Below are 24,363 nucleotides of genomic sequence, written 5' to 3'. Positions count from 1 at the left end.
AGTTCTCATAGGGAGAAACAAACTAATGCTAAAAATTATAGACTTATATATAAATAAATAAATATTTATAGATAAATAAATAAATAAATAATGTGAACAGGTCATGCTGAATGTAAATATCAGTCTGGTTATATGGGGAAACGGTTCCAGTGTTGCCAGATTGGAAATGCCCAAGTATCATACCAGAAGTTCAAAATTATCATATTTTGAAGAAAATTATCGTACACGAGTCAAAAGAGTTATTTATCTATTCTAAACCAACAACATTTTGACACGACCTGCAAAGGCGTATTGTTGGACGGAAGCAGTTCGACAAAATACTATCCCATTATTTTCAGTGACTGTCTCCGGCGTGGCGCATATTAAAACATATTTAAATGATTTTTAACACTTGCTTTGTCGCATCCAGTGAAGAAGGAATTTAGCTGTTGCTGCGTGGTGCAGTTAACTCCACATCTGAGCCGCTGTCATCGGAATCCTGCGTGTTGCCAGATGTTGAAGGGGTTCTTTCTGACATGGACCGCAACTAGTGCAGGGCACCCTCCTGCATTCTTAAAACACTCTGAGGTGCACACGAACGCATTTAGAGTGTCTGTAATGAGCCGATTTCGTGTATGAGTAAAGAAGCCCTATGACTGCAACTACCATCATTTAAATTTTCATAAAATTCTGAAATTATCGTACATTACGGGATTTTTTTCATTATTGATCGTACATCTTACAGAGGTAAAAATTATCATACAAATACGATAATTATCGTACGTCTGGCAACACTTAACGGTTCTGTGGCCACTGCCTCTTTTTCATTCAGACCAGCAGAGGGCAACAGCCAGATTTGTTGAAAATGGATTGTAAGAATCAGTCAATTCCCTGTATTTACAGGCAAAGCTTAACTCTTCAATATGGTGGACATGCAGTGTATTGCATTATTTGCTTATTAGCATGCTTCTTACTTACAGATTGGCTGTTTATTAGTACTTATAAAACACATATGAATGCCTTATTCTGCATGACCATATTTTCATATAGTCATGCATTTTTTCTTATGAACACCCTGCAGTTCACGAAGCCTAGTTTGGAAAACCCTGGTCTGAAATACCATTCTTCCTCTTTAGGTGAATCCTCTCTGATTCTGATGACACTTTCCCAATTTTAAGTCTTTAACCTCTAGATTCAAATGACAGTTTATCTACTTGTCAACACAAGAGGTGTGGCAGTACGCTCAAACTGTACGAGAACGCTGAACACTGCTCAGCCTGTATCAGCTGGGTCGCTGCCCTCAATATCATTTCGAGGCTGTAAGCACTATTCCAATCTGTGACACTCTGCAACAATGCAGTTTCAGGAAGCCGTAACCAGAGGCTGAGAATCAATAAGTGCATATCTCACAGTATGCCATGTGTGAGTGGTTACTCTTCATTTACCAGATGCTGAGTGTCATCCTGGAATATCAGGGCACCATGTCTTACCTGCTTGAGCATGGGTAATTAATTTTAAAGTGTTGCAGACTTTTTCACAGGATTGTTAACAAATGGAAGACACACTTAAAGGGGGAAAACAGAGAACACAAAACATCCTGCCACATTAACAATAGAGTTAGTGGATCAGATCGGACATGCAGGCTTCACGGAAAATAAACTTCTTAAAACATCCATCAATAGAGAGACAGATCGACATGAGTGTGTCTGTCTGAAAGGCCATTGACACTAGTGTTAATATCATGAACCGTGAGAGTGTGCTGTAGCTTTTAGGAAATTATGGATATTTATAAATATATCAAAAACAACCCAACTACATCATATGTGCATGTCGAAACCAGAAGACTTTCTCATACTCAGAAGCTTGGACTTTTTGCCCCAATAGTCCCATATTCTCCTGATAGTGAAAACGTGCTTAGCTCTGTGTGGTGATTACAACACTTTTTTTTCTCAGTTTTTCATCTTCTACACATGATATTTCTGTTTGGAGGTCCAAAGGAGGAGTTGAGGAAACCTTTGCATTGAAAAACTGTCAATGACTAATATATGAATTCAGAAACATGACTTGAGAAGAGAAGAAGTCTTATTTGAGAAGCTAAGCAAACAGCAAGACGGAGGGTGAACACACACTGAGAGTGCTGGTGTGAATTTCAGCTGATGTCCTGTCAGTAAGCTATTACACGTCAGATGGCAGATGTCAGTCACTTTTGTCACCATAATTCTGATTATCTAATTGTATTATAAAAGCAGACTTTTGTATTAGAGGTAGACTGTGTGTGTGTGTGTGTCACACATGCTTTATGACATTTGGCATTAGCATGAAATCATGATTGTTCTGTTCTTTTGAGTATGAATGACTGCAGACAGTTTTAAACACTTTAAAGGGGACATATCACGAAAATTTTTATTTTCCTTGATCTTGTGAAATAAAAAAAGTGATACTGTTGGTTTTGGAACTCAAAACTTCCATTCCAAAAAAAGAAAAAAAGAAGCCTGTTTAATTCTAGGAGGTGGAAAATAGTGAAAGATCTTAGCCAATATTTTCAGACTGAAATGCATGATATGACCCCTTTAAGCTGAGAGGAGCCCAATAATCCTCTCTTAATGAAACATGTACCACTATGAGATATCAGCCGAATTAAAAACCAGTAAAAAAGAGAGCACACAGGAAACTGCAGAATATTCCAACACAATGCAGCTTCTGCCATATTGCTCTCTTGACTGAATAAAACTGAGGTAATAATGCTATTAGATGGAGTGAGGGGCTGAAAAGACTCAGCAGCTGACTGGTCGACAGGACACGAGCGAGTAGCATGACACAACCAAGCGTCTGCTCACCTGCTGTCCCATTTGGGATTGAGGGGAAATGCAAAAGGTATTAAAACACATGGATAAAGACAAACCAACACACACAGACGCACAATATGACATGAACAAAATCGCATCACACGTATCTGATCACCTCACATCAAAGCATTTCTCAAACAACCACTGTGAACATTTCTGAATGTTTTTAAGCATATATACTAATTATTAGCTGTGGTTTGTTATTCTGTTAATTAAAATTTTTAATTTGAAACTGACAAACACTGTCTGTAAATGTTTGACCAAGGACAAATTTGAAACGTGAACAGTGAAATGTCTAAATTGACATGTGAAATGTCAACAGTGGAGAGCCAAGCATAGAAAATCGGACTAAAATGATCAATAATATTTCTCAAGACAATTTGAGGATATCATGTTCTTATTTTACACAGGAGTTCATATTTCAATCTTACAAAAATGCCCTATTTCACCCCAACATCAAAAGAAAAAATATAGCTAGATATAAACAAAAATAAAGGGAACAGAATTTATAGGGTTTTAAAGCTTTATTTGTGCAGTGAAATTATTTTCATGATAATTAAGAACATTAACATTCATCTGGATGTCCTCTGGAGTTTTTGTGTAATGTTCAATTGTGATTCTTATTACTGTACAAAAATAAAATAATGTTTTTTTTTGGCACATTACAATACTAAGACTTGATTTTAGGGTGAAATGTGATTGTGAAATCTGCATATTTTGTGGAAGGATTTGTGAGATTCACTTTCACAGACTGTAATGCTAAGGCCTAAAAAAAAAAAAGTTTGGTTCCGGTTGGTTGTCAGTTGAGGTCATTGGTCGGTAGGGATTTTTTTTTTTTTTTTTTTTTTTTTTCTCCAGTGGCAGTTTTACACACACACACACACACACGCGCGCGCGCTGATTTTAAATGTGTGTACCGGTACTTTTACGACAGTGATTTCTGTATTCCCGTTTAAAGTCTGTTGTTGCCATAGACACGCAAAACGCGCACACACACACAAAAAGCCTTCGCGGGAGTTTGACAGGCGATCTCATAGTAGATTAACATGGAGGATTTGAACTTCCTTGAACTTGAGTGTACAGACATCTTTTTGTAGTCAAACAACATTCTTTGTAATGTTCATTTATGTGGTTTATTTGATTTTGATGCTATAAATTAACTAGAAGCAAGAGACGATCAGTTAGTTTTAACTGATGATCTAACTTACAGCGATCTGTTCGACACATTCAAGAGCCACAAAACGGTATTTATTGTTTACATTTCTTTAAAAAATTACCACATTTGAAAGGTGAAATAACCAAATGAGACTTCATATTAAAAGTAAGCTGGTAATGTTAATGTCCTGTCTGTCAGCATGTTGTCAGTGCCCTCTCTGTTCCCGTGTATCTCTTAATGTTACGATTTCCAAACCTTAAGTTATAGCTCACTTTAGGAATTGACAGTTAAAGGGTTTTGATGCAATACTTAATGGTTTTTAACGGATTACTTAAGTGTAAAACAGCATTTAAAGGAAACTGTAATTTAATTAACGATGTGTGAAAGACCGTTCTCCCCAGTCTCATAAAATAAATTTGGGTCGCACATAAATTGACAGGGTCGGTCGGAAACCGGTACCAAACAATTTTTTTTTTTAGGCCCAATTTACCCACCCATCAAGAGTCTGTGAGGCTCCCATGAAAATGATAACGGGACACAAATACGAGTAAGAGCTGAGACAGATGAATTGAGAAGACAAATTATTTACTGCCACCTAGTGGAATTCACATAGTGTTTAAATCTGTCTCAAAGTTTCTCACTGGCTGCCAGTTAACAGCATCTGACGTGACACTGAAAGTGTTATGAATCAGCAAGTGGCACAGATTTCAAATACTGTTACTTTGACTACATTTAATTTAAAGTTATTAAGCAACAAAACACAGGAACACAGACTCAGCACAAAGCATGACGGTAATATGAATATCCAATAGGGTCTCAAAACATTAGTCAGTTATGTGTTTGTGTTAGGAAATCTATGAAATCTTCTTTATTAGAAACTTACCCAACATCATCCATTATGCAGCCAGACCATTTATCTTCACACTTGCACTCCCCTGTGAGGGAAAGACGGATTACAGTGACAAACTATGAGAGTCTGTTTGTGTGAGTACTTCTGTATTTACTGACAAAATACAAAAAATATCAAAGTTAGAATAGGAATCGAGAATACTCACCATTTAAAATGCGTTTCTTATCAGAAAAGATGCCGATATTTTGTCCTAGTGACTGGGCGAGAGTTATGGCCATTTCTTCAGTCTTTCCATACTAACAAATTAGAGGAAAAAAATACCCAGACTGATAAACAGATTCATCTTCATTAGTTAAAAGCATCTTTCATAACCATAACCACAAACCTCATTGACACCGCCTCCTTTCGTGAGTGAACAGACTCCGCCCATATATGAGGCTCCTCCCCAGTTGCTATGGAAACGGTTTCCCCTAGAAGGAGAGGGAAAACTGATTAGAAGTGCCACTTTACCTGATCATAAAACTAATGTCTGCTTTGTATTTTTTTATAACTTACGAGAAAAGGTGAACGGAGTCACACTTTTCTTTAATAAAGTCTCTTCGGTATTTCATAAACTCTCGTAATGTCACCATGGGATCGTCGTTGATGTTAAATCTGTTGTCTGCAGCCCATGTTTCCATCGCAACCAAGACAATTTTAGTGTTGAGTTGCTCTTTGAAGTACTGCAGATACAAATAAATCATTGTTATTAACAAGAGGTGAAGAAAGAATTCTATCTTTTTCAAGTAAGTCTGAATCCACAAGACACAGATGATGACTGCTGGATGATGGATGTTTTTATTTCTAGAGCTCCATTTTGACATATTGAACAACAGACTGAAGCAGATAAATGCCAACTGTCTCTCACAGAAAGAGAAAGAGAAATGGAGGGATATTTATGTGACTGTCAAGGGCAGACAGACTGACAAACAAGCAGATAAAGCAGCTCATGATGTAACTGTCAGAATGCACAAGGTCTGTTTGACTTGGGAAACCGATGAGGATCAGGCTTCTGTTTAATGGATTTGCAGTGTAAGAAAAAAATATTAAAAGGATATATATTATTAAAATGAATAATAGAAGACTGAATTGTATATATTAGCAACTTACCAGATCAGCCATATTTACAACAGATTTGGCATAGTTATTCGTTTGTCCAACGGAAAGACGATGTTTCTTGTACTGGGAAAAATGAATATGAACATAGTCAACTGAATGTATTACAGGCATTAAAAAAGAAAAAAATTATAAATTGGTTAATATGTTGGTTAATTAGGTCACTCATCTTACCATTAAATGATCATTTATGACCATCAGCTCTATATATTTGGTCTCATCTGAAACATTCCGTGGATTTCGCGATATCTGTGTGAGAAATTCGAAAGTGCATCAATTTCATGTAGTTTAGGACTCTGATTAGCTCTGAGACAGTGACAATGAAATTGGAATCATAATGATTCTGGATCCAATTCCAATTAAGGAATCTTGTTACTTTACGATTCCATAAGCAATTCTTTTAGTTTTGAAGGGGTCCTAGTATGCTCTTTTACAAAGTCTTGATTTTATTTTAGGGGTGTACTAGAACATGCTCTCATGCTTGGTGGTTTGAAAAACGCATTATTTTTCACATAATTTACATTATTAAAATACCTTTCTCCCCAGCTTTGCACAAAGGCTTGATTAGTTCCGGGTTTGATAAAGGCCCGCCTTCCAAAAAATGCAATGTGATGTGATTGGTTAGCTATCCAAGTGCATTGTGATTGGCTAACAGTACTGCCACACCTCTTGCCAAAGTAGCAAGTTCCAGATGGCGTCAATATTGCCATCAATATTGATTCAGACCCCAAGAATATTGAACAAAAGGATCACGCAGATACTTTGCACCCATGTATATCGCAAGACATATTAGAGTGGTAACGTTATTGTTGCTGTAGATTTTTTGTTTTGTTTTTTGGCTAAATCACATTTTAGATAGGATGTCAATAACCGCTTTAAAACAACGCATTTACTATGTACAGCTAAGTGCATATGTATTTTGTTTGTTGTTCTTTAATTCTGACATTCTAACATTAATTGTAGTGAAAATGTTATACAGTTGAATTTATTTATACCATAGTCCAGTGTTTCCCACAGAGTCACTCTATTTGTGGCAGGATATATATGCAAGTTCATTATCTGAGAGCAGAAGGCACTGTTGGAGTGGTAGAGATCGAGGTTTCCCTGGTAAAGGCTGTACACAAAGCAGCGTTCTGCTCACAACGCTGCTTTATCAGAAATTACATGCATGATGAAATGAAAATGACATCCAATTCTCTGACATGTAGACAGTCGGTTTCCTTCAGAAATACAGTGATATAAAAACACCCGAACTCAATACATGGGAAACACTGTAGTCTCATGATTGAAGAGTAAATACTGCAGAATACATATTCGTCTAGTATTGCATGGTCAGCAATTTATTATAAAAACTTTTTCAAAATTTTAACATATATCTTACATACATAATTATTCAGGTGCATGTCTAGGAAAACTTGACGCTAAAATATTAAAATATTTTCCTTGTATGGCTCTGCTGGCTTTCTTCAAAATGATTTAATTTTGCTTTAGTATTGTTTGTTATTTTATGTAAATTAGGTGTCGTGAACTGGAGTGCATTGTCTGAACAATACAACCTGAGTTCCAGGCATCATGTTCTCTGACCCAGTGCCTCTGGTGCAGTGAGATATTTAAAGACTGTCCACCTGGCTGTGCGAGAATCGCAGGAGGAGAGTCCTGTGTGGGTTTTATCCATTCAAAGAATTTGAGGGCTACTGCTTGACTTATTGTTTTATCAGTGATGGAGGTGAATTTCAGATATTTTTTTCTTGTGTCATGTCTATAGTCTTAATCTATATATATATACAATATATACTTAATCTATATTATATAAATATAATTGTATATACAATTATATTTTCGGTTTTGTTCTTTGAAATAAATAAAAAAAGATCACTGTCATCAGTTTTTCTTTTTTTGGAGGCACCTTGCATAAAATGGGATGCAGACACTGAAAATATACTGTATGTAGTCAACTGAACTTAAAACTACTTTATTGGCTTAAATGTTTCACATGCAAAATTGTCAAAGCAAAAGAAAAATGTCCAAAAAATAGATAAACAAGAACCATAGCAAAGGAAAGATTAAAATAAAAAGGCAGTGGCTATTTACACTTAGAGCAAATGGCTAGATTCTATTTACACTATGTTAAAATAGCAGGATTTTCTGCTATTTATATTACTTATTGCAAATAGTGGCAATTATTTGCACCTCAGTATTGTAGTACATTATAAAACAGTATGCAATAATGTCTGAGTGTAAATTATAATTTTAATTCAAATTATTAAATGGATGCCAGCATATTAGGACAATAAAGCCCTCGCTCAAAACTGTAGATTATTGATTGATTATTTCCTTCGTTTTTATTTCAAATAAATGCTTTTCTGATGTGATTTGATATTTGAAAAGGTAGGGGGAAAAAAAGCAGATTCGGACCGGATCGATTGCATCATATTGTGAACAACACACGTTTTACCATCTGCACTATTAGAGCCGACGACTGTACTTTATCTGTTGTAATTTTGACTAGCTCAATAAGAAATATAAGGTGCCATTAAAGTGTAATATTACAATATACAGTGAAGTAAAGTGCAACAGAATGTTAATATATTGTAAGATACTACACAGATATTACAGAATAAACTTTAATTCCATATAATTTTACCTCAAATGAAACATGGTTAAACACGGTTGTTTTCCCTGTCTTTTTTACACCTTAATGTTCTTTAATACTTTAACATTTTATTAGAGTTTTCTTTTAAGTATGCGCATCGTTTTTAATGCACGCATGACGCGAAAACAACTAACGTCATCACGCAATGCAAATTACAATCGCATGCACGGTCAACATACGTGACAGCACTTACAACAGCATTGAAATCACATCAGATCACACACACACACACACACACACACACACACACACACCATGAGCCATGCATGCTAAAAGTATACACACCTGTCTCTTTTTCCTCCTGTGGGAGGCACTAGACAGTGGAGGGTTCTGGAACAGTGACTTTGCCAGGTGATCTTAAACAAATATATTTACTATTAGAATGGACAGTTGAGCACAAAGTGCATGCACACAAAGCTAACTCATTCCTCTTTATTAATTATCCCCCATGGGCCCTTATATATACTATACTCATGCTATATACATCATGCTTTAAACCGGAACACGAGATTGGTTCATACCTGCAGAAATTAAGTCCTCTGGGAGGTCCAAACCAGGAGACTGATAAATCATGTGCACATCAACCTCCTCCTACAGGGAAAGAATCAGATGATACGATATGATTCATATTTGTCAAATGCCCCTATGTAACACTTAGATAGTTTGATGAGACACACCGTTATGTGTATGTGTATAAGAAAGAGACAGACAGCACATATAATAATGCAAGTCACATTTTGATTTAGACCATTTTTGTCTAAAAGTTCTAAATTTACTAAATATAATATTCTGTAGGCCTAAAAAAGTTTGTTACAGTTACAGTTTTTTATTTTAATTAATTTTCCTCAAAAGATTTCTTAAATGTTTATACAGAATTTGACTTAAAAAATATGACTATCCTATTCACAAATGTGACATCAAGCTTATTGTGAAGAAATAGTGAAGACACATAAAAATGATGAGATGGAAAATGAACGTTTTGACTACTGTTTTTGGAGGCTGTAAAATACAACTCGATTTGCTTGAGAGGAGGCTCCACAGACTGAGTCGTTTAAATTAGCAAAATAATTGTCTTTTAAAAAGCTACTGTATAATTACGACACTGTTCATTTGAATATTTATACTGGTTTTGCGTTTATTCATATTACACTGATTTTTTAATTCCCCAAGTGAGCGCACATGTGACGTCACAAGGCACCCGCCTCAGTGAGTTTGTGCGCGCTCCCGAAGAGTCCCAAAACAGAAACACTACACGAAGAAAAAGGACAGAAGATCACCAATTGCGTGATAAAATGAGTTATATCGCCAAAGGAGTCGTTTAAAGCTCACTATTAATCAGGTATGTGCGATATATTGGTCTTAAAAGAGCGTCACTCGGAGGAAACTAAAGCGCAACAGGTTGTATCATAATGTTAGCTGTTAGCTAAGATTAGCTTGTCAGCGCTCAAATCTACTTTTAATTAATCAAAACAAACCATAAACACCACTGTAACTTTAAAACAATATAACTTTAAAATAAGTCTGTTCTGATTGACACAGCAATAAAATGCTAATTCTTACAGAGATGCTAATGTCTGACTTTTTTTTGTAATGACAGCTTGCGCATAACTCTCCATGTAAACAGTAACGTTACGCATACCTATTGTACATATACACAGAGACATTTATTGTGGTCTACACTTAGAAAAACACATTAACGCTTAATACACGCACTCATACTTAATACGACTCATATTTAAACATAGCAAGCATCACTGGTTTCTGATTCATCTTTACTGTATGTCTGTGAAGGAGTGGACATTACAGTAAGATTTCCAGTAACGTACACTTTCTGTATTTGCATACAATCTTATGAAAACTTTCCCTTTGTAAGCAAACTTGCAAATTACCTTAAGACTGCAGAATGAAATAGGGAGAAATAAAAACGTAGCATTTTTCTCATCATTCCTCTTGTCTAAAAATGTCATTTCATGTCCCCTTTCCCCACAAGGTTCCAGTTTTTTTCCTTCCTCCAGCCATGTCTTGTCGTGACGTTCACGCCACCAATGCTTTCGCCTTCATCATCGCGATGCTGTCAGTGGGTGGTCTGACCGTCGCCATGCTCATTCCCCAGTGGAGAACCACCCGCCTGCTCACCTTTAACCGCAATGCTAAAAACGTGACCGTGTACGATGGCCTGTGGACAAAGTGTGTGCTGCGAGATGGTTCTTCAGGTTGCTATTACTTTGATGCAGACTGGTATGCGAAAGTAGACCAGTTGGACCTCAGATTACTGCAGTTCTGTTTACCTGCAGGTAGGTGCTAATGATGGGTTCAATGAACTTGTTCTTCAGTTAATAAAGCTGTATTAACTACATTTTCCTCCCAAATTCAATTTTTTCCATTTTAATTCTGTTTTAATAGCTTCATTTTAAAGAGGCCATATGATGATTTTGACTGTTTTCTTTTTGTATCTGCTTATGTATAAAATCCACAAATTTACAAAGCTAAAAGTCTCCCATAAAGGGATTTATTACTTCACACAGAGAACACTGCTCCAGACTTGCCTAAAATGCATTGATTGAAGCCTAGATATTACTTCTGCAAACATCTACATCACAGTTTAAAATATTAGCATAATGCCTGCTCAAAGGCATATGCAAAGAAAGAAGGTTAGGTGAACTGTAGTCTCAGCCTCAGACGTCACGCCCACGGACCGTTGGCTGAATGCCTGATACATACGGCACACAAAATTGGAAATACTTAAAGAGTTTCAAAGTCGTCATTGAGAAATGAAATTATACAGGATTTCCAGGAGATGTGTGTTTTAACATTGTGCCTGGAAAAAAAGATCAAGTGCTGCCATTCAAAGTGGCCAAGGTTTCAAACCAAACAGATTGTAGTTAAGACCTTTGGGTTTCTGCGTCTATATGAAAAAGTTTTGTCAAATGTAATGGTAAAACACTTGTGATGTGACTCTTAGAGCAGCTCTGGAGCTCTGGTTCATTTGTAGTTTCCTATGACCTATATATAATGAGACAGTGGTTACTGAAAACACAAGCTGTGCCGCTCATTTACTTATTAATCTACTTCATATTAAATGGCAGTCTTTTTGTAGTTTGTATTCACTGACACTAATCCATATCACAGTTTGATTACATTTACAGCTCTACTTTTATTTATCCAATTTGTGCCAAATTCCAGAACATTCTGCATTGTACACTAAATTAAATTTTTTTTGACTGGTTTCAGTGATTCTGTCCTCATTTGCGTCACGGAAATCATAGGGTTTATTCTGTGTATTCTGTTGACATCAGCCTCTTCTCTCCACAGGTCTGCTGTTTTCCAGCTTGGCTCTTCTGCTTTGCCTCACTGGCATGTGTAAAACTGCTTGCTGCTCCAAAACTCCTGATGACATCAAGAACTCCCGCTGCTTGGTCAACAGCTCAGGCTGCCATCTAGTGGCTGGGATGCTTCTGTTTCTAGGCGGGGCAATTGCCATGCCGCCCTCTGTCTGGTTCCTGTTCCACACGCGTAAGCTTAATGAGCGCTACGATAATCTGTTTGCTGTTGAGTTTGGGGTGTATGTGGCCATTGGCAGTGCTGGTGGTCTAATCCTAGCCGCTCTGCTGATGCTCATGTGGTATTGCATGTGTAAGAAACTGCCTTCACCCTTCTGGCTACCTCTACCTGAAGTTCCTGCAATGACCAACAGTCTCTCCGCACAGCCCCTCATGGCCAATGGCTTGCCTTCTCCCATGACGTATGCGCCCCAGAGCTTCCCTCCGGCTGTTCTAGATGCCCCCACTTTTTTCCCAGCACAGGGTTACCCTCAGCCTGCACTTACACAGCCTATGCTCCCCCATGTCTACATGCCACAGATGTCCATACCTGATGGTTACGGTTTAGAACTTGGAGCCTCACAGGAATATAGTTACGCTCCCTCTCAAAGCTATGCACCTTCTCAGGGATATGCCCCATCTCAAAGCTACGCCCCCTCACAGAGGTATACTGGGCACCGCTATTCCACACGCTCCCGTATGTCCGGCATTGAGATTGACATTCCTGTCCTTACAGACTGACAGTGAGTTAGTTGTTTCAAATCAAACAGGTAAAACTGGTGTTCTCTTCCTATAAATTAGTAATGGTAAATTAGCTGTGGCAGTGAATTTGAAGGGAACAAAATAAAGTGAAACTGAAAGAAATGCCTTTTATTCAATTGATGTAGCAGGTGCCTCTTAATAATAGCACTGAAAATGGCCATACAACTTAAAAATGATCATCAAACCAATAACACAGGTGCAATTAGAAAGTTGTGTGCCTCTCTCAATGAGCTTTATTCATAAAACACAAGCAGTACACATTTCTGTGTAAACTGTTCATAATTTCACTGAATATGTTGCATTGCATTGAATTCAGTGTGACAGGTTTACGTATTATGTACACAGAAATTCATTCCGTTCACGTTTCAGGACCATATGTCTTTTTTCTGCTTTTAAACCTCAACAGTAACACTGAACTTAATGTTGATGTTAAGCACTGTTTTAACCTGTTAGTGAATATGCCTGCTAATATCTAAATGTGATTAGTAAATGCTAAAAAGAGACGCAACCTACACAGTTTTATGACTGATTACACTATTCCTACTGTCAATGCATGAAGTTTCATATTTGCCTTGCATGTTGCCTTGTTGTAATAACTGAACATGATGGTTTTTTTGTTTTTCTAAATTTCTGATGTTACATAATGTGAAGGAGAAGTAGATTTACCTGCTGTTTATTATTTTGCAATGGAAAGAAATGTTTATTTTAGTTTTGTTGTCAGTTTACAAACTGTCAAGATGCTACATGAACTCGTAACGTAACAGAATGTTTTTTTTTTGTTGTTGTTTTTTTTTTTTATATGTTTAAGGGTTTGCACTTTTGGAAAATAACCTTGTAGTCTGACTCATTACTTATTTCTGCCTGATGCCTTCGAGCAGTTTAACTACTGTTATCAAGACTGTACTTCCATATTTTGATTTATGCTTTGTAATAAGCCTTACATGAGCAAGAAACCATGAATGAAACACTACACTGCATTCCACTCTCTCTTTTTAGTGCAAATGTTTTTATTGCATTTTAAAGGTGTCACTGCAGTGTAACTCGGAGCATTTGAATTACATGCTGTAGTAGTATGTTTGTTTACTGTTACATAGTCACTTAATCCATTGCTAAAAAAACTGAAAAACACTAATGTCTCAAAAACAAATAGTTCCTATAACATTGCCTATGGCATATTGCACAGATCAATTTCATCTGTTTCTACAAAGCTCTATTGCAAAATGTTTCTTTTACGTATTTTTTTTTTATATATGTATGTGTGTGTATATATATATATATATATATATATATATATATATATATATATATATATATAAACCTGTATAGAGTAATAATGTGTTGACTGCAATTTATTAAATTAAATCTGCTGATTTATTGAAAAATATAGCATAGAGCTGTCCCTTGGTGTCTGAATAGCATTTCTTTGAATTACTGGGCTTAAATGTTGTATAAAATTAAAATGGAAAACATTTAGCAAACAATTATACTGCAAGCAAAGCCAGATAAATGTTGATTATAATTCAATTCAAGGCTAAATAACTTTAGTTTAGTTATATCTTTAGTTTTTTATCAATATTTTATTAATAATTTACCCAATATTTGTTTGCTCTATGCATTTTATGCTTAACAGATAGAGTACAATGTCGAAAGCTTAAGAACATTAACATCAAGCAAATTAAGTGCTTTCCATATGATACACAGAGTGGCTGCCTATGAAGAGCATTTCAAATCAGTCACTTAGGAGGTTCCTTTTTATGTATGATGGTAGCTCACTAGGTTTTGGAACAGAGAGCCAGTCGGTCTCAAACTGTTAAACAAAAGCTGACGTGAAATATCAGACAACTACCGTATTCAACATTTACATCACTGCATTTAGCAGACACTAGCGCTTTAAAGTGAATTTGATGTGCGTATTATCAGATAAGCATTTCTTGGGAAATGACCTTGCTATTGTTAGCGCCATGCTCTACCAGCTGAGCTACAGGAACACTACACATCCTGCCAGCACACTTCTGCACGTTTGCACTCGCTGCCAGGGGGAATATCAGTAAGCTAGATGAGAAAGACGAGGGAGACACAGACCTCATTTCTATGGAGGTTGTTCCAGTCCACCACCCATATACGCACGTATGAGAGGCAGCACTTAGTGAAGGATTAGCCGTATAACACAGATGGCCTCAAATGTATTGGTTTAAGATAAGATGGGGGTTTCTGTATTGGAGCAGAGGAAGGGGTGTGTGTGTTCTCTTGGGGACTAGTTTATGAATAGAAAGCAGGTTGGGGGATGGCACACTTTAATTTTTTTGGAAATTTTGTTAAAAATGTTGAGGGGGTGGGGTGCCTGCTGCCCTGTTCCAGAGACGATCACCCACCCCCAACACTAACAGCCCAACTGTCCTCTGAGTCTAAAAAGACATGGAGAGACGAGAGATGTCTCTCAAAACACAAACACGATTTTAAGCAAACTAAACCTCGTTCAGACTGTCAGCCCAAATCTGATATTTGTGCAAATCTGATTTAAATCAGATTATATTAAAATACTCTGAATGGCAACAAACTACATGAAATTTTTGCAGATCTGTTTCAAGCTACATTCATATGTGGTTTAAGTCCTATTCAAATCATATTCCTAGAAATCTGTTTCAGTCTGACCAGTAAGATAAGATTTAGCATAGCTTTTTCACATTCTCACACCATGTAAAACGTAAACAGTTGTAGAAAACTTACTAAATGTCTTTGCAGAAACAAGCTTTTGTAGTTGCGATGTGCAAATCAAGTGGAAAAAGACAATATACCTATTGCTAGTATACACTTTTTGAGTTTTGAAACCAGCGGAGACAGCAGCTCGGAATAAAGTCGCACATTCCAACTTCCTGCATATTTGCTGCTACCTCATAAAACGAAATATAATCCAGCGTGATGGCAACATGTTGTCATGTCATAAAACCACAGCTGTATTGCAAACTGTATTGCTGTTATTGTTTCAAGCGCAGGTGTAACAACGCAACGGCATTGCCATAGAAAGTACCTACTGCAGATATTCAGTAAAATGAATGAGTGCTACGGGACACACAAATCAGATTTGAATAGTTGTGATACACAGTGTGGAGAGTCATCTAGCTCGGATTCCAATAGGATATTCACAAAAATCAGGATTTGGGTTGACTGTGCTGAACAAGGCTTAATTACATAATGTATAATTTAAAGGGTCATTCCACCCGTGGAGACATGAATGTGTATTGAAAATGGGTCATATATGTAGTAGAATAGTATCATATTTTTTTATTTTGGTCATTCTGAGCCTATAAAAGGCAGAAAATAACTTTTTAGAGCTTGTGGACTGTAGACAACAATCCCCATAGTGCATTGCAATACTCAGCTCTGCAGGCCACTCTCACTACTCCGCCCATCAATGTGGATTATAGTTGAGCTCTCCTCTACGCTACCGATTGTAAATTATTTGGCACAATTTGTTGTGAAGAGTTATTTTGCGACCCAATTAATGTTTTTGTGACAAAATGGTGTGCACTTGCATAGTACCGGGATGTTGTTCAAGAACAAGGAAAAGTATTCACAGATTCCCGAAAGATACGGACTTGTGCAAAAAGTGGCTACGGGCTAACGTTATCAATAACCCTAAGTTCGGTGAGGACACAACACTTGAAGCACTAAAAAATCAGACGGTGTGCAGTTTACATTTCAAGCCCAAAGATTATGCGCCTAACCACCTAGGATTGAAGAGACCCGCGCTTTTGAAAAACGCAATGCCTTCAGTATTTTCCTTGCCAGACGACGACGACGAAAAGCCAGGAACGTCGGGAACCAACAGCTCTAGCAGCACTAATCGCATTTGCCTGGAGGTAATGTTATTTCTGTCTAGACTCTATTAGCAGCTAGTGGCTACTGAGAACACACACTGACATAGTCGTCTGCTGTAAAGAAACACATCTCCTATGATTTTTCTGTTTACGAACTAAATATCTTGTATGTTTTGCTCGCTTGTTGTTTTAATGTGTCTGCCTCAGTAACTAACGTTACACTTGTCAAGAAATGAGTAAGTTAGTATGTAACGTAATAATGTAACGTTAGACACTTAGCTAAAAGTTATATATAAGTTTGCTATTATCGATGTAAATCAACCATGTTTTACTGTGTTAGTTTGACGCTTTTCATGTTTTTTTTAGCTGCTCGTCGCTGTACTGTGGCTCATAAAGGTAGCCACGAACATCCGTTTCTAACATAACTTAGTCTAAATCAAAATCCTCCCCAATGCATCCGTCTGAAAAATCAGTATTTTCCTCCAAGTTTCTCCCGGTGAAATCAAACGCCGGGCACGGATCTGTGATAGGTCTGTTAGCGCATTAGGTACAACCCCCTATGGGCAGACTACTTGTGCTTGTAGTCTTTACAGAAATCCACCCTTATTACACTTCCTCCTACAATGATGTCAAATGACGATTTTTGCGTCATTGTAGGAGGAAGTGAAAAAGGTAAATAGTGGATTTCTCTCATCTCAGCGGAAAATGAGAGAATGTTGCACAACCATTCAATAGTATGACTGGTTTTCTAACAATGGACCTCTTAATGCAAATGGGTGGAGTGACCCTTTAATTAATTGTATATATCAATATTTGATATTTCTTTTATTATTAGAAATTAAAATGGTGTATCAGCAGACAGAATTTGGCATCATAAATTATCTAGTTCTGTCTTTTTTATTATTTATCAATATTTGCTGTTATTGTCGTACGCTTTTTAGGTTTCACTGTTTAATGTTAACAAACATTAAACTACTGTTAATAATTTATTATTATAAATAATTATAAGCATATAATCAATAATATATACACTACTGTTCAAAAGCTAGGGGTTAGATTTTTTTTATTGTTTTGAAATACGTCTCTTATGCTCACCAAGGCTGCATTTACTTGATCAAAAATAAAGTAAAACAGAAATATTGTGAAAAATATTTACGATTTATTTTCTGATATAACATTTAAAAAAATTAATTGGGCATAATATAATTGAGGGCAAAGCTCAATTTTCAGCAGCATTTAACTGCAATCTTTAGTGTCACATGATCCTTCAGAAATCATTCTAATATGCTGATTTGGTGCAGCTTTCATTAATAGTAAGTTCAAAAGAACAGCTTGAAATATTTTTTCACTATAATTCCATTATTATCCTATAGCTAACTATTAATTTTGTGTAAATAAATAATTATTATTAAGAAACACAAATGTATTATTATTACATATATATTTTATCAAATAAATTAAATTATTGTTTATACTTCACTGTGCAACATTTTAGAAAAGCTATATACTACCATGCAATAGTAGCTGTAATCTTACCTATTTGGCTAAGGGCTCAAATTATTTCCAGTCAAGCAAACATCAATCATAAAGAACTGTTGTTTCAGAGGTGGAATACATTATTACATTGTTTTCTTAGGACTAACATGGACACTGGGGAAACTGGCAAAAAATCAGAAGTAAAAGTAAAGAATGTCCACTTTAGTTTCATTATGACTTCAGGAAGGTTGAGAGGCAGAGGCCCTGCATGTACTGTGAGCTTTGTGCAGAATCCAGCAGTGAGAGACGCTACAGAGGCCAAAGAGGGACACATTTTCATGTCCCCTTGCAGTGCGAGGTGGATAACAGATGCATGTGCCATATGGTACACAGGACGATACTGTCCCTTTGGTTTCTGACAGTGTCTGAATGAATCAGATCAGAGGACTGCCCTGTTGCTGAGGCCACCAACACGCAAGGTCACAGGGTTGATACGAAACATGACAAAACCATCAGCAGAAAGACGACAAAGAAACCGAGGCATTTCTCAGGGTGAGATGCTCATAAGACAAGCGGACGAAGCAGTGTACAACAAAAGTGAGAAGATAAGGATTCCTCAAATTCCCACAGAAGAAATTGAATTAACCTGCTTATTAACTTGGAGATAACCTAGAAACCAGTAACAATCAGATACATGACATTATTTTCCACATTATTGTGTATATATGTGTTTATAAAATCTTTAAGCATTATCATATATATATGAATATTTAATATACATTTACATTTATAAAGATAAACATTTGTGAGAATTATGCTGAATTTCATTCATTAAGTCATTTCTGATGGCATAAAGATGGACTTATAATATTTGTGACTGAACAGATAAAACAGAAAAAAAGCAAACTGTGAATGGATCATAAACTCCCTCCTGTGTCACTGAACAGGTTTCATTCTCTCATTAATGAAAGAACTTCAACATCTCAGCTTTAAATGACACAGATCTCTTCATTAGCATGTACCTCTGTGAGTCACTTAATGAATCAGATCATCGTTCTGTGACTGAGAAATGATATTTCCTTTCTAAAACCAGTGTCTCAGTGACACAGCTTTAGCTTGTCTTTCCCGGATACACCATCCTCGTTCTCTGCCAGTGTTCACATGGGATTCTGCCATTAGAAGATAATAGCTGTGCTTTTGCAGAGTCAGGTATCTCTATCGACTGTGTGATGGGCTTATCAGTCAACATATGACCTGTCTGCACAGGAAAAACCCTTTTAAACAGCTCTGGAGTGTTTCCTTGCCTCAAACAATCACTATCAAGTTTACAGTTTAATCTACGGACACCTTAAAACCAAAGTGAAGATGGAGCAAGTATGCTATAAAAACTGTGGCAATACAAAAATTATTTTTACTTTATAGCTAATAAACAACTTGATGACAGATATAAATCTCATAATACTGATATGGGCACTATTTGCTTTGTTTAATGTAGGAATTCACTATACTTACACTTGTAGTATTCTCTCCTCCTGGTTCAATCATGTATGTGTGGTTCCCATCAAAGAACATTCCACTAGAGAGAAAGAAAAAGAGAGATATGGTGATGCATATACTGTAAAAAATCATGTAGAATAAGGGTAAAATACTGGCAACAGAGTCGTCAGCAATCTGCTGTTATTCTATGGTATGAATACTGTGAAACTGCTTTACAGCATATTACCGTAAAAACAAAACACAGTATTTTTCAGTATTATTTTACAGTAAAATACTAACACCAGAGTCACTAGCAATATACTGTAATTCTATGTTATTAATACTGTGAAATTATTTTACAGCCATTTACTGTAAAAATACATCGAGTACTGTATATTCTGTGATTATTTGAACTTATAAAACACCCTCAAAATAGGTTGGAAATTAAAATCATATAAGGAAATTAAAAACACAGGCAACAGTAATAGGCTAATAAAAGGCAAATATTTATAAGCAAGAACACCCAAAATGGACAAAAATAGGCAAGATTAAAGGGGTCATTTGATGCGATTTAATGTTTTCCTGAACCTGGTAAGAGGTGTAACATTTCTGTCACATGCTCAAGATAGCTTGCCAATCAGAACACACCACGCTTTTCAGAACGATGAGGTTTATAAAAATCAATGCATTTCAGAAAGGCAGGGCATAGAGGAGCAACAATAATATGCATGTGGAAAATAATGTTTTTTTTCACCTTTTTTTTTTTTTTATCAATGTCATATGACCCCTTTAAAAGCAATGTGAACATTTTTATAAGAAAAAGTGCATAAAAGAGTACAAACTCAAACTCGGTAATATAGCTTATACTGACAAAAAGAAAATGTGTTTTAAAAGTTTAACAATCAATAATGTGAAAAAACTAAATATAACAAATAATTTGGTGTGTTTTACAGTGCCATAATACACAGTCTGAAAGCCTTAATAAACACTGAAAGTGTTCAAAAAGTGTTCAAAAAATGAATCGGCAGAATTTTACCCTCTTTGATTAATGTGTTTATAAGCACTCACTTATTATAAGCATTCTCAAGCACCATTCCGGCTTGTTCAGTTCCTGCTCATCGGTCACCGTTAGGGTGATTTGGATGTGAGAGAAAAAACACTTCGACAAAGACCTCCAGTTTTAAAAGAATGTGCTCCTCGCTGTCAGTTTCAAAATTCTCTCTTATGAGATTCCTTGTGTCATAAGTGCAGAGAACACGGCTGGTTAGTTTGAGGCAGTGCTTTTTCAGTTTCAGTTCTTCCCGCTCATCACAGTCTCCGGTCCAGTTTTAAAAGAACAAGCTCCTCAGTCCTCACTGCAGTCAGGTTCAAAGTTCCCTCACATTCGATCAGTTTTCTTCTACTCCACATATATTCCTGTCATGAGCAGCGCAAACAAGGATAGGCAAAGACTTACTTGTACTCAAACTCATGTGAAACAACTGTTCAGCGCCACTGTGCTATTGCTTTAAATTGACAGCACAGAATCCATTGCGTACTACAGTATAAAACTGTTATACATAAATACAGTAGATTAGTGTTGAAAATGGGCTGTAAATTAACAGCAGTTGCTTACCATGAAAATTATTTGGATTGTTTTCTACAGTACATTACCGATTTAATGGAAAACAGTACTGTCAGAATTTGCCCATTATTTTTACAGCGATTTTTTACAGTGTAGTTAGTATGTTATACAGTTTAGTGGCCATAATATTAAAAACGAATGTTATACAAAAACATGCTGATTAAAGAACATTTAGAATTTATGTTGAATGTTACTTACATCCACATTTAAATTGTAATTTTGCTAGCTAAATCTATCCAATTTAGAAGTAGAATTTAAATGACTTAACATTTAAAGAATTGAATAAAAACAGTCATTTTGTAATTATAAGCAAAGTTTGTCAAAAAACTTTGGATGCTGGTATGACAAAATCTTGATAAAAGTTTAAAAAGCATTTAAAGTTGGAGGTTTCTATCTGCCTTATATATACTATGATGAAATGAAAGGTTGAAGTTCTTCAATTCAGAATTCTACATGACTCTTGCTTAATTCTGCACAGTATACTGTATACTGCCTGCTAATTTTGAAAAAAACATGCAATTAACAGTTGTATGCTACATTGTTGCACATGAACCTTATCATGCTGCATGATTCATTCAGTAAGGGGCATCCAGTTATCATCTTGTATATAAAAGTGGTTACTATGCATTTTTAATGCAATTTTGTCCACAAAGGTTTAGCATACAGTAATAAGATTGATCCATCTAGATGTTCCAGTGTTGACTGTCCAAATGCAGGTAATTCTCACACTTGTTGTGTACCAGTATAATACTTGAGTAATAATGAGACATAGTGGAGACTGCGTTTGTGTGTTGGTATATGTGTGAGTTCAGATGTCTCTTTTAGCCTTGAGACATGCAGAGAGGATATCATTCTCTGCTCTGATGGAATTTTTCTTTTAGATCAATCAGCCTCCAGACGGAGCAGAGACACTTAAGGTGACTTCTGAAAGCATTTGAAGGATAACATAAAGCCCTTTAGCCTGTCTACATTCATAAATACAGAGTGCCCTCTCACACATGAATGAATTATGAAAGAATTTCAGTGGAAAACCAGAAAATGAAAGTTCATCAAGACAGACACTAGTCTCACACTGTTTCTTGAGAGACATTCAGAGAAAAAACTAAAAGACAGACAGATAAATAAATAAAAATAAATAAAATATACTTTTAATGCATCATGCTGCTTGTGTCCGGTGTAAACATAATGCAAAGGATCTTAAAGTAACCCTAAGCCAAGTTTGTATAATAACAGAACAGCCAGTCAATATAACTACATCAATAATGGCTTTAGGTCAGTGATCTGCAAAAGGTAAAATAGCTCTCAGTCGATGAGGGGTTTTAAAAGTGTCTGCTGTAGGCTGTCATCAGCAGCCCGTGACTGTTAGAGTGTAATGCTGTATGTCTGACCCATAATATGACATTAGGATAAACCACTATAAAACTGCAGTCTCAGCAGCACCTCTCCCTCCCTCTCACACATACCTGTACACACACTGTTCTCATCATACTGTACAGTACATAAGAGATATCGATTACTCGAAGTATTATTACTTCTCTTATATGTCAGTTTATTTACTCATATTTACAGTTCCATTTGGGGTCAATAAGATAATAATAATAATTTGTATTATTTGTTTTTGGATAATAAAGTGACAATAAAGACTTATAATAATTATTATAATTATAATTCATAAAATAATCAAAGAAAATGTATCACAGTTTTCACATAAATGTTAGCAGCACAACTGTTCAACATTGATAAAAAAAATAAAGCAAATCAGCATATTAGCATGATTTCTGAAGGATCATGTAACACTGAAGCCTGGAGTAATGATGCTGGACATTCATTTAATAAAAAAATATATCCAAATATAAAATAGTTATTTAAAATTGTGATAATATATCACAATGTTTTTCACAAAAAAAAAAATTTTTTTTTTACTGCATTTTTGATTAAATAAATACAGCTTTTCTAGCAAAAGAGATGTCTCAAGTTTGTCCCAAAAGTCCCAAAATTTGAGCAATATTATTTTTACTCATGAGACGTTTTCATTTAAAACTCATTAAGTATACTGTATTGCTTATTGCAAAGAACAAACCTGTCTTTTAACTAAAGTACATTTTCTTTTAAACTAAACTGCATAAAATTATAAAAACAAAAGATTTCACATAGGTCAGTTCCAGTATTAATTTTCACAAATTTATTTTGTATTTTTTAGTCATAGTTTATATATATATACCAAAAGTTTGGAAACATTACTATTTGTAATGTTTTTGAAAGAAGTTTCTTCTGCTCATCAAGCCTGCATTTATTTGATCAAAAATACAGAAAAAACAGTAATATTGTGAAATATTATTACAACTTAAAATAATAGTTTTCTATTTGAATATACTTTAAAAAAATAATTTATTCCTGTGATGCAAAGCTGAATTTTCAGCATCATTACTTCAGCCTTCAGTGTCACATGTAACATCCAGTCTATCACATGATCATTTAGAAATCATTCTAATATTCTGATTTATTATGAGTGTTGGAAACAGTTCTGCTGTCTAATATATTTAATGAATAAAAGGTTAAAAAGAACTGCATTTACTCAAAAAAAAAAAATAATATTCTAATAATATATATTCTAATAATATATTTTCTTTACTATCCCTTTTTATCAATTTAACACATCCTTTCTGAATAAAAGTATTAATTTTATTTAAAAAGAAGAAAGAAGAAAAAAAATTACTGACCCCAAATTACTGACCAGTAGTGTATATTGTTATTACAAAATATTTATATTTTAAAAACATAGCTTCTTTTTTTTATTTTTATTTTTTTACTTTTTATTAATCAAAGTATCCTAAAAAAGTATCACATGTTCTGAAAAAATATTAAGCAGCAGAACTGTTTCCAACTTTGATAATGAATCATCATATTAGAATGATTTCTAAAGGATCATGTGATAATGATCCTAAAAATTCAGCTTTGCATCACAGAAATAAATGATAATTTAAAGTATAATAAATTTAAAAACAATTATTTTAAATTGTAATAATATATCACAATATTACATTTTTTTCTGTATTTTTGATCAAATAAATGCAGGCTTGATGAGCAGAAGAAACTTCTTTCAAAAACATAAAAAATAGTAATGTTTCCAAACTTTTGGTCTGTACTGTACATATATATATATATATATATATATATATATATATATATATATATATATATATATATATATATGAAATATATATGAAATATATATGTATTTCATAATA

At 35.3% G+C, this 24,363-nt stretch overlaps 2 protein-coding genes across 3 annotated transcripts in view; one reads left to right on the top strand and one right to left on the bottom strand.

The window, feature by feature from the left end:
* Nucleotides 1-24,363, bottom strand: part of LOC132103347 (disintegrin and metalloproteinase domain-containing protein 22-like) — a 61,413-nt gene that overhangs the window by 15,976 nt on the left and 21,074 nt on the right. For both annotated transcript variants that reach the window (XM_059508389.1, XM_059508388.1), the window contains exons 6-14: nucleotides 19,528-19,591; nucleotides 9,161-9,230; nucleotides 8,925-8,995; nucleotides 6,161-6,235; nucleotides 5,981-6,052; nucleotides 5,387-5,553; nucleotides 5,217-5,301; nucleotides 5,037-5,127; nucleotides 4,865-4,916 (exon numbers count right to left, since the gene is read on the bottom strand). In XM_059508389.1, coding sequence (XP_059364372.1) covers nucleotides 4,865-4,916; nucleotides 5,037-5,127; nucleotides 5,217-5,301; nucleotides 5,387-5,553; nucleotides 5,981-6,052; nucleotides 6,161-6,235; nucleotides 8,925-8,995; nucleotides 9,161-9,230; nucleotides 19,528-19,591 — 747 coding nt within the window. The remainder of the gene's footprint in view (nucleotides 1-4,864; nucleotides 4,917-5,036; nucleotides 5,128-5,216; nucleotides 5,302-5,386; nucleotides 5,554-5,980; nucleotides 6,053-6,160; nucleotides 6,236-8,924; nucleotides 8,996-9,160; nucleotides 9,231-19,527; nucleotides 19,592-24,363) is intronic.
* LOC132103348 (claudin-12-like) lies at nucleotides 9,829-13,289 on the top strand. The gene is made up of 3 exons (XM_059508390.1): nucleotides 9,829-9,978; nucleotides 10,630-10,933; nucleotides 11,952-13,289. The coding sequence occupies exons 2-3, from the start codon at nucleotides 10,657-10,659 to the stop codon at nucleotides 12,698-12,700; spliced, it is 1,026 nt and encodes a 341-aa protein (XP_059364373.1). The 5' UTR covers nucleotides 9,829-9,978; nucleotides 10,630-10,656; the 3' UTR covers nucleotides 12,701-13,289.

This window comes from Carassius carassius, chromosome 24 (assembly GCF_963082965.1).
Source record: "Carassius carassius chromosome 24, fCarCar2.1, whole genome shotgun sequence".
Classification (NCBI taxonomy): Eukaryota; Metazoa; Chordata; class Actinopteri; order Cypriniformes; family Cyprinidae; genus Carassius; species Carassius carassius.
This window is presented reverse-complemented; position numbering and strand designations above follow the sequence as displayed.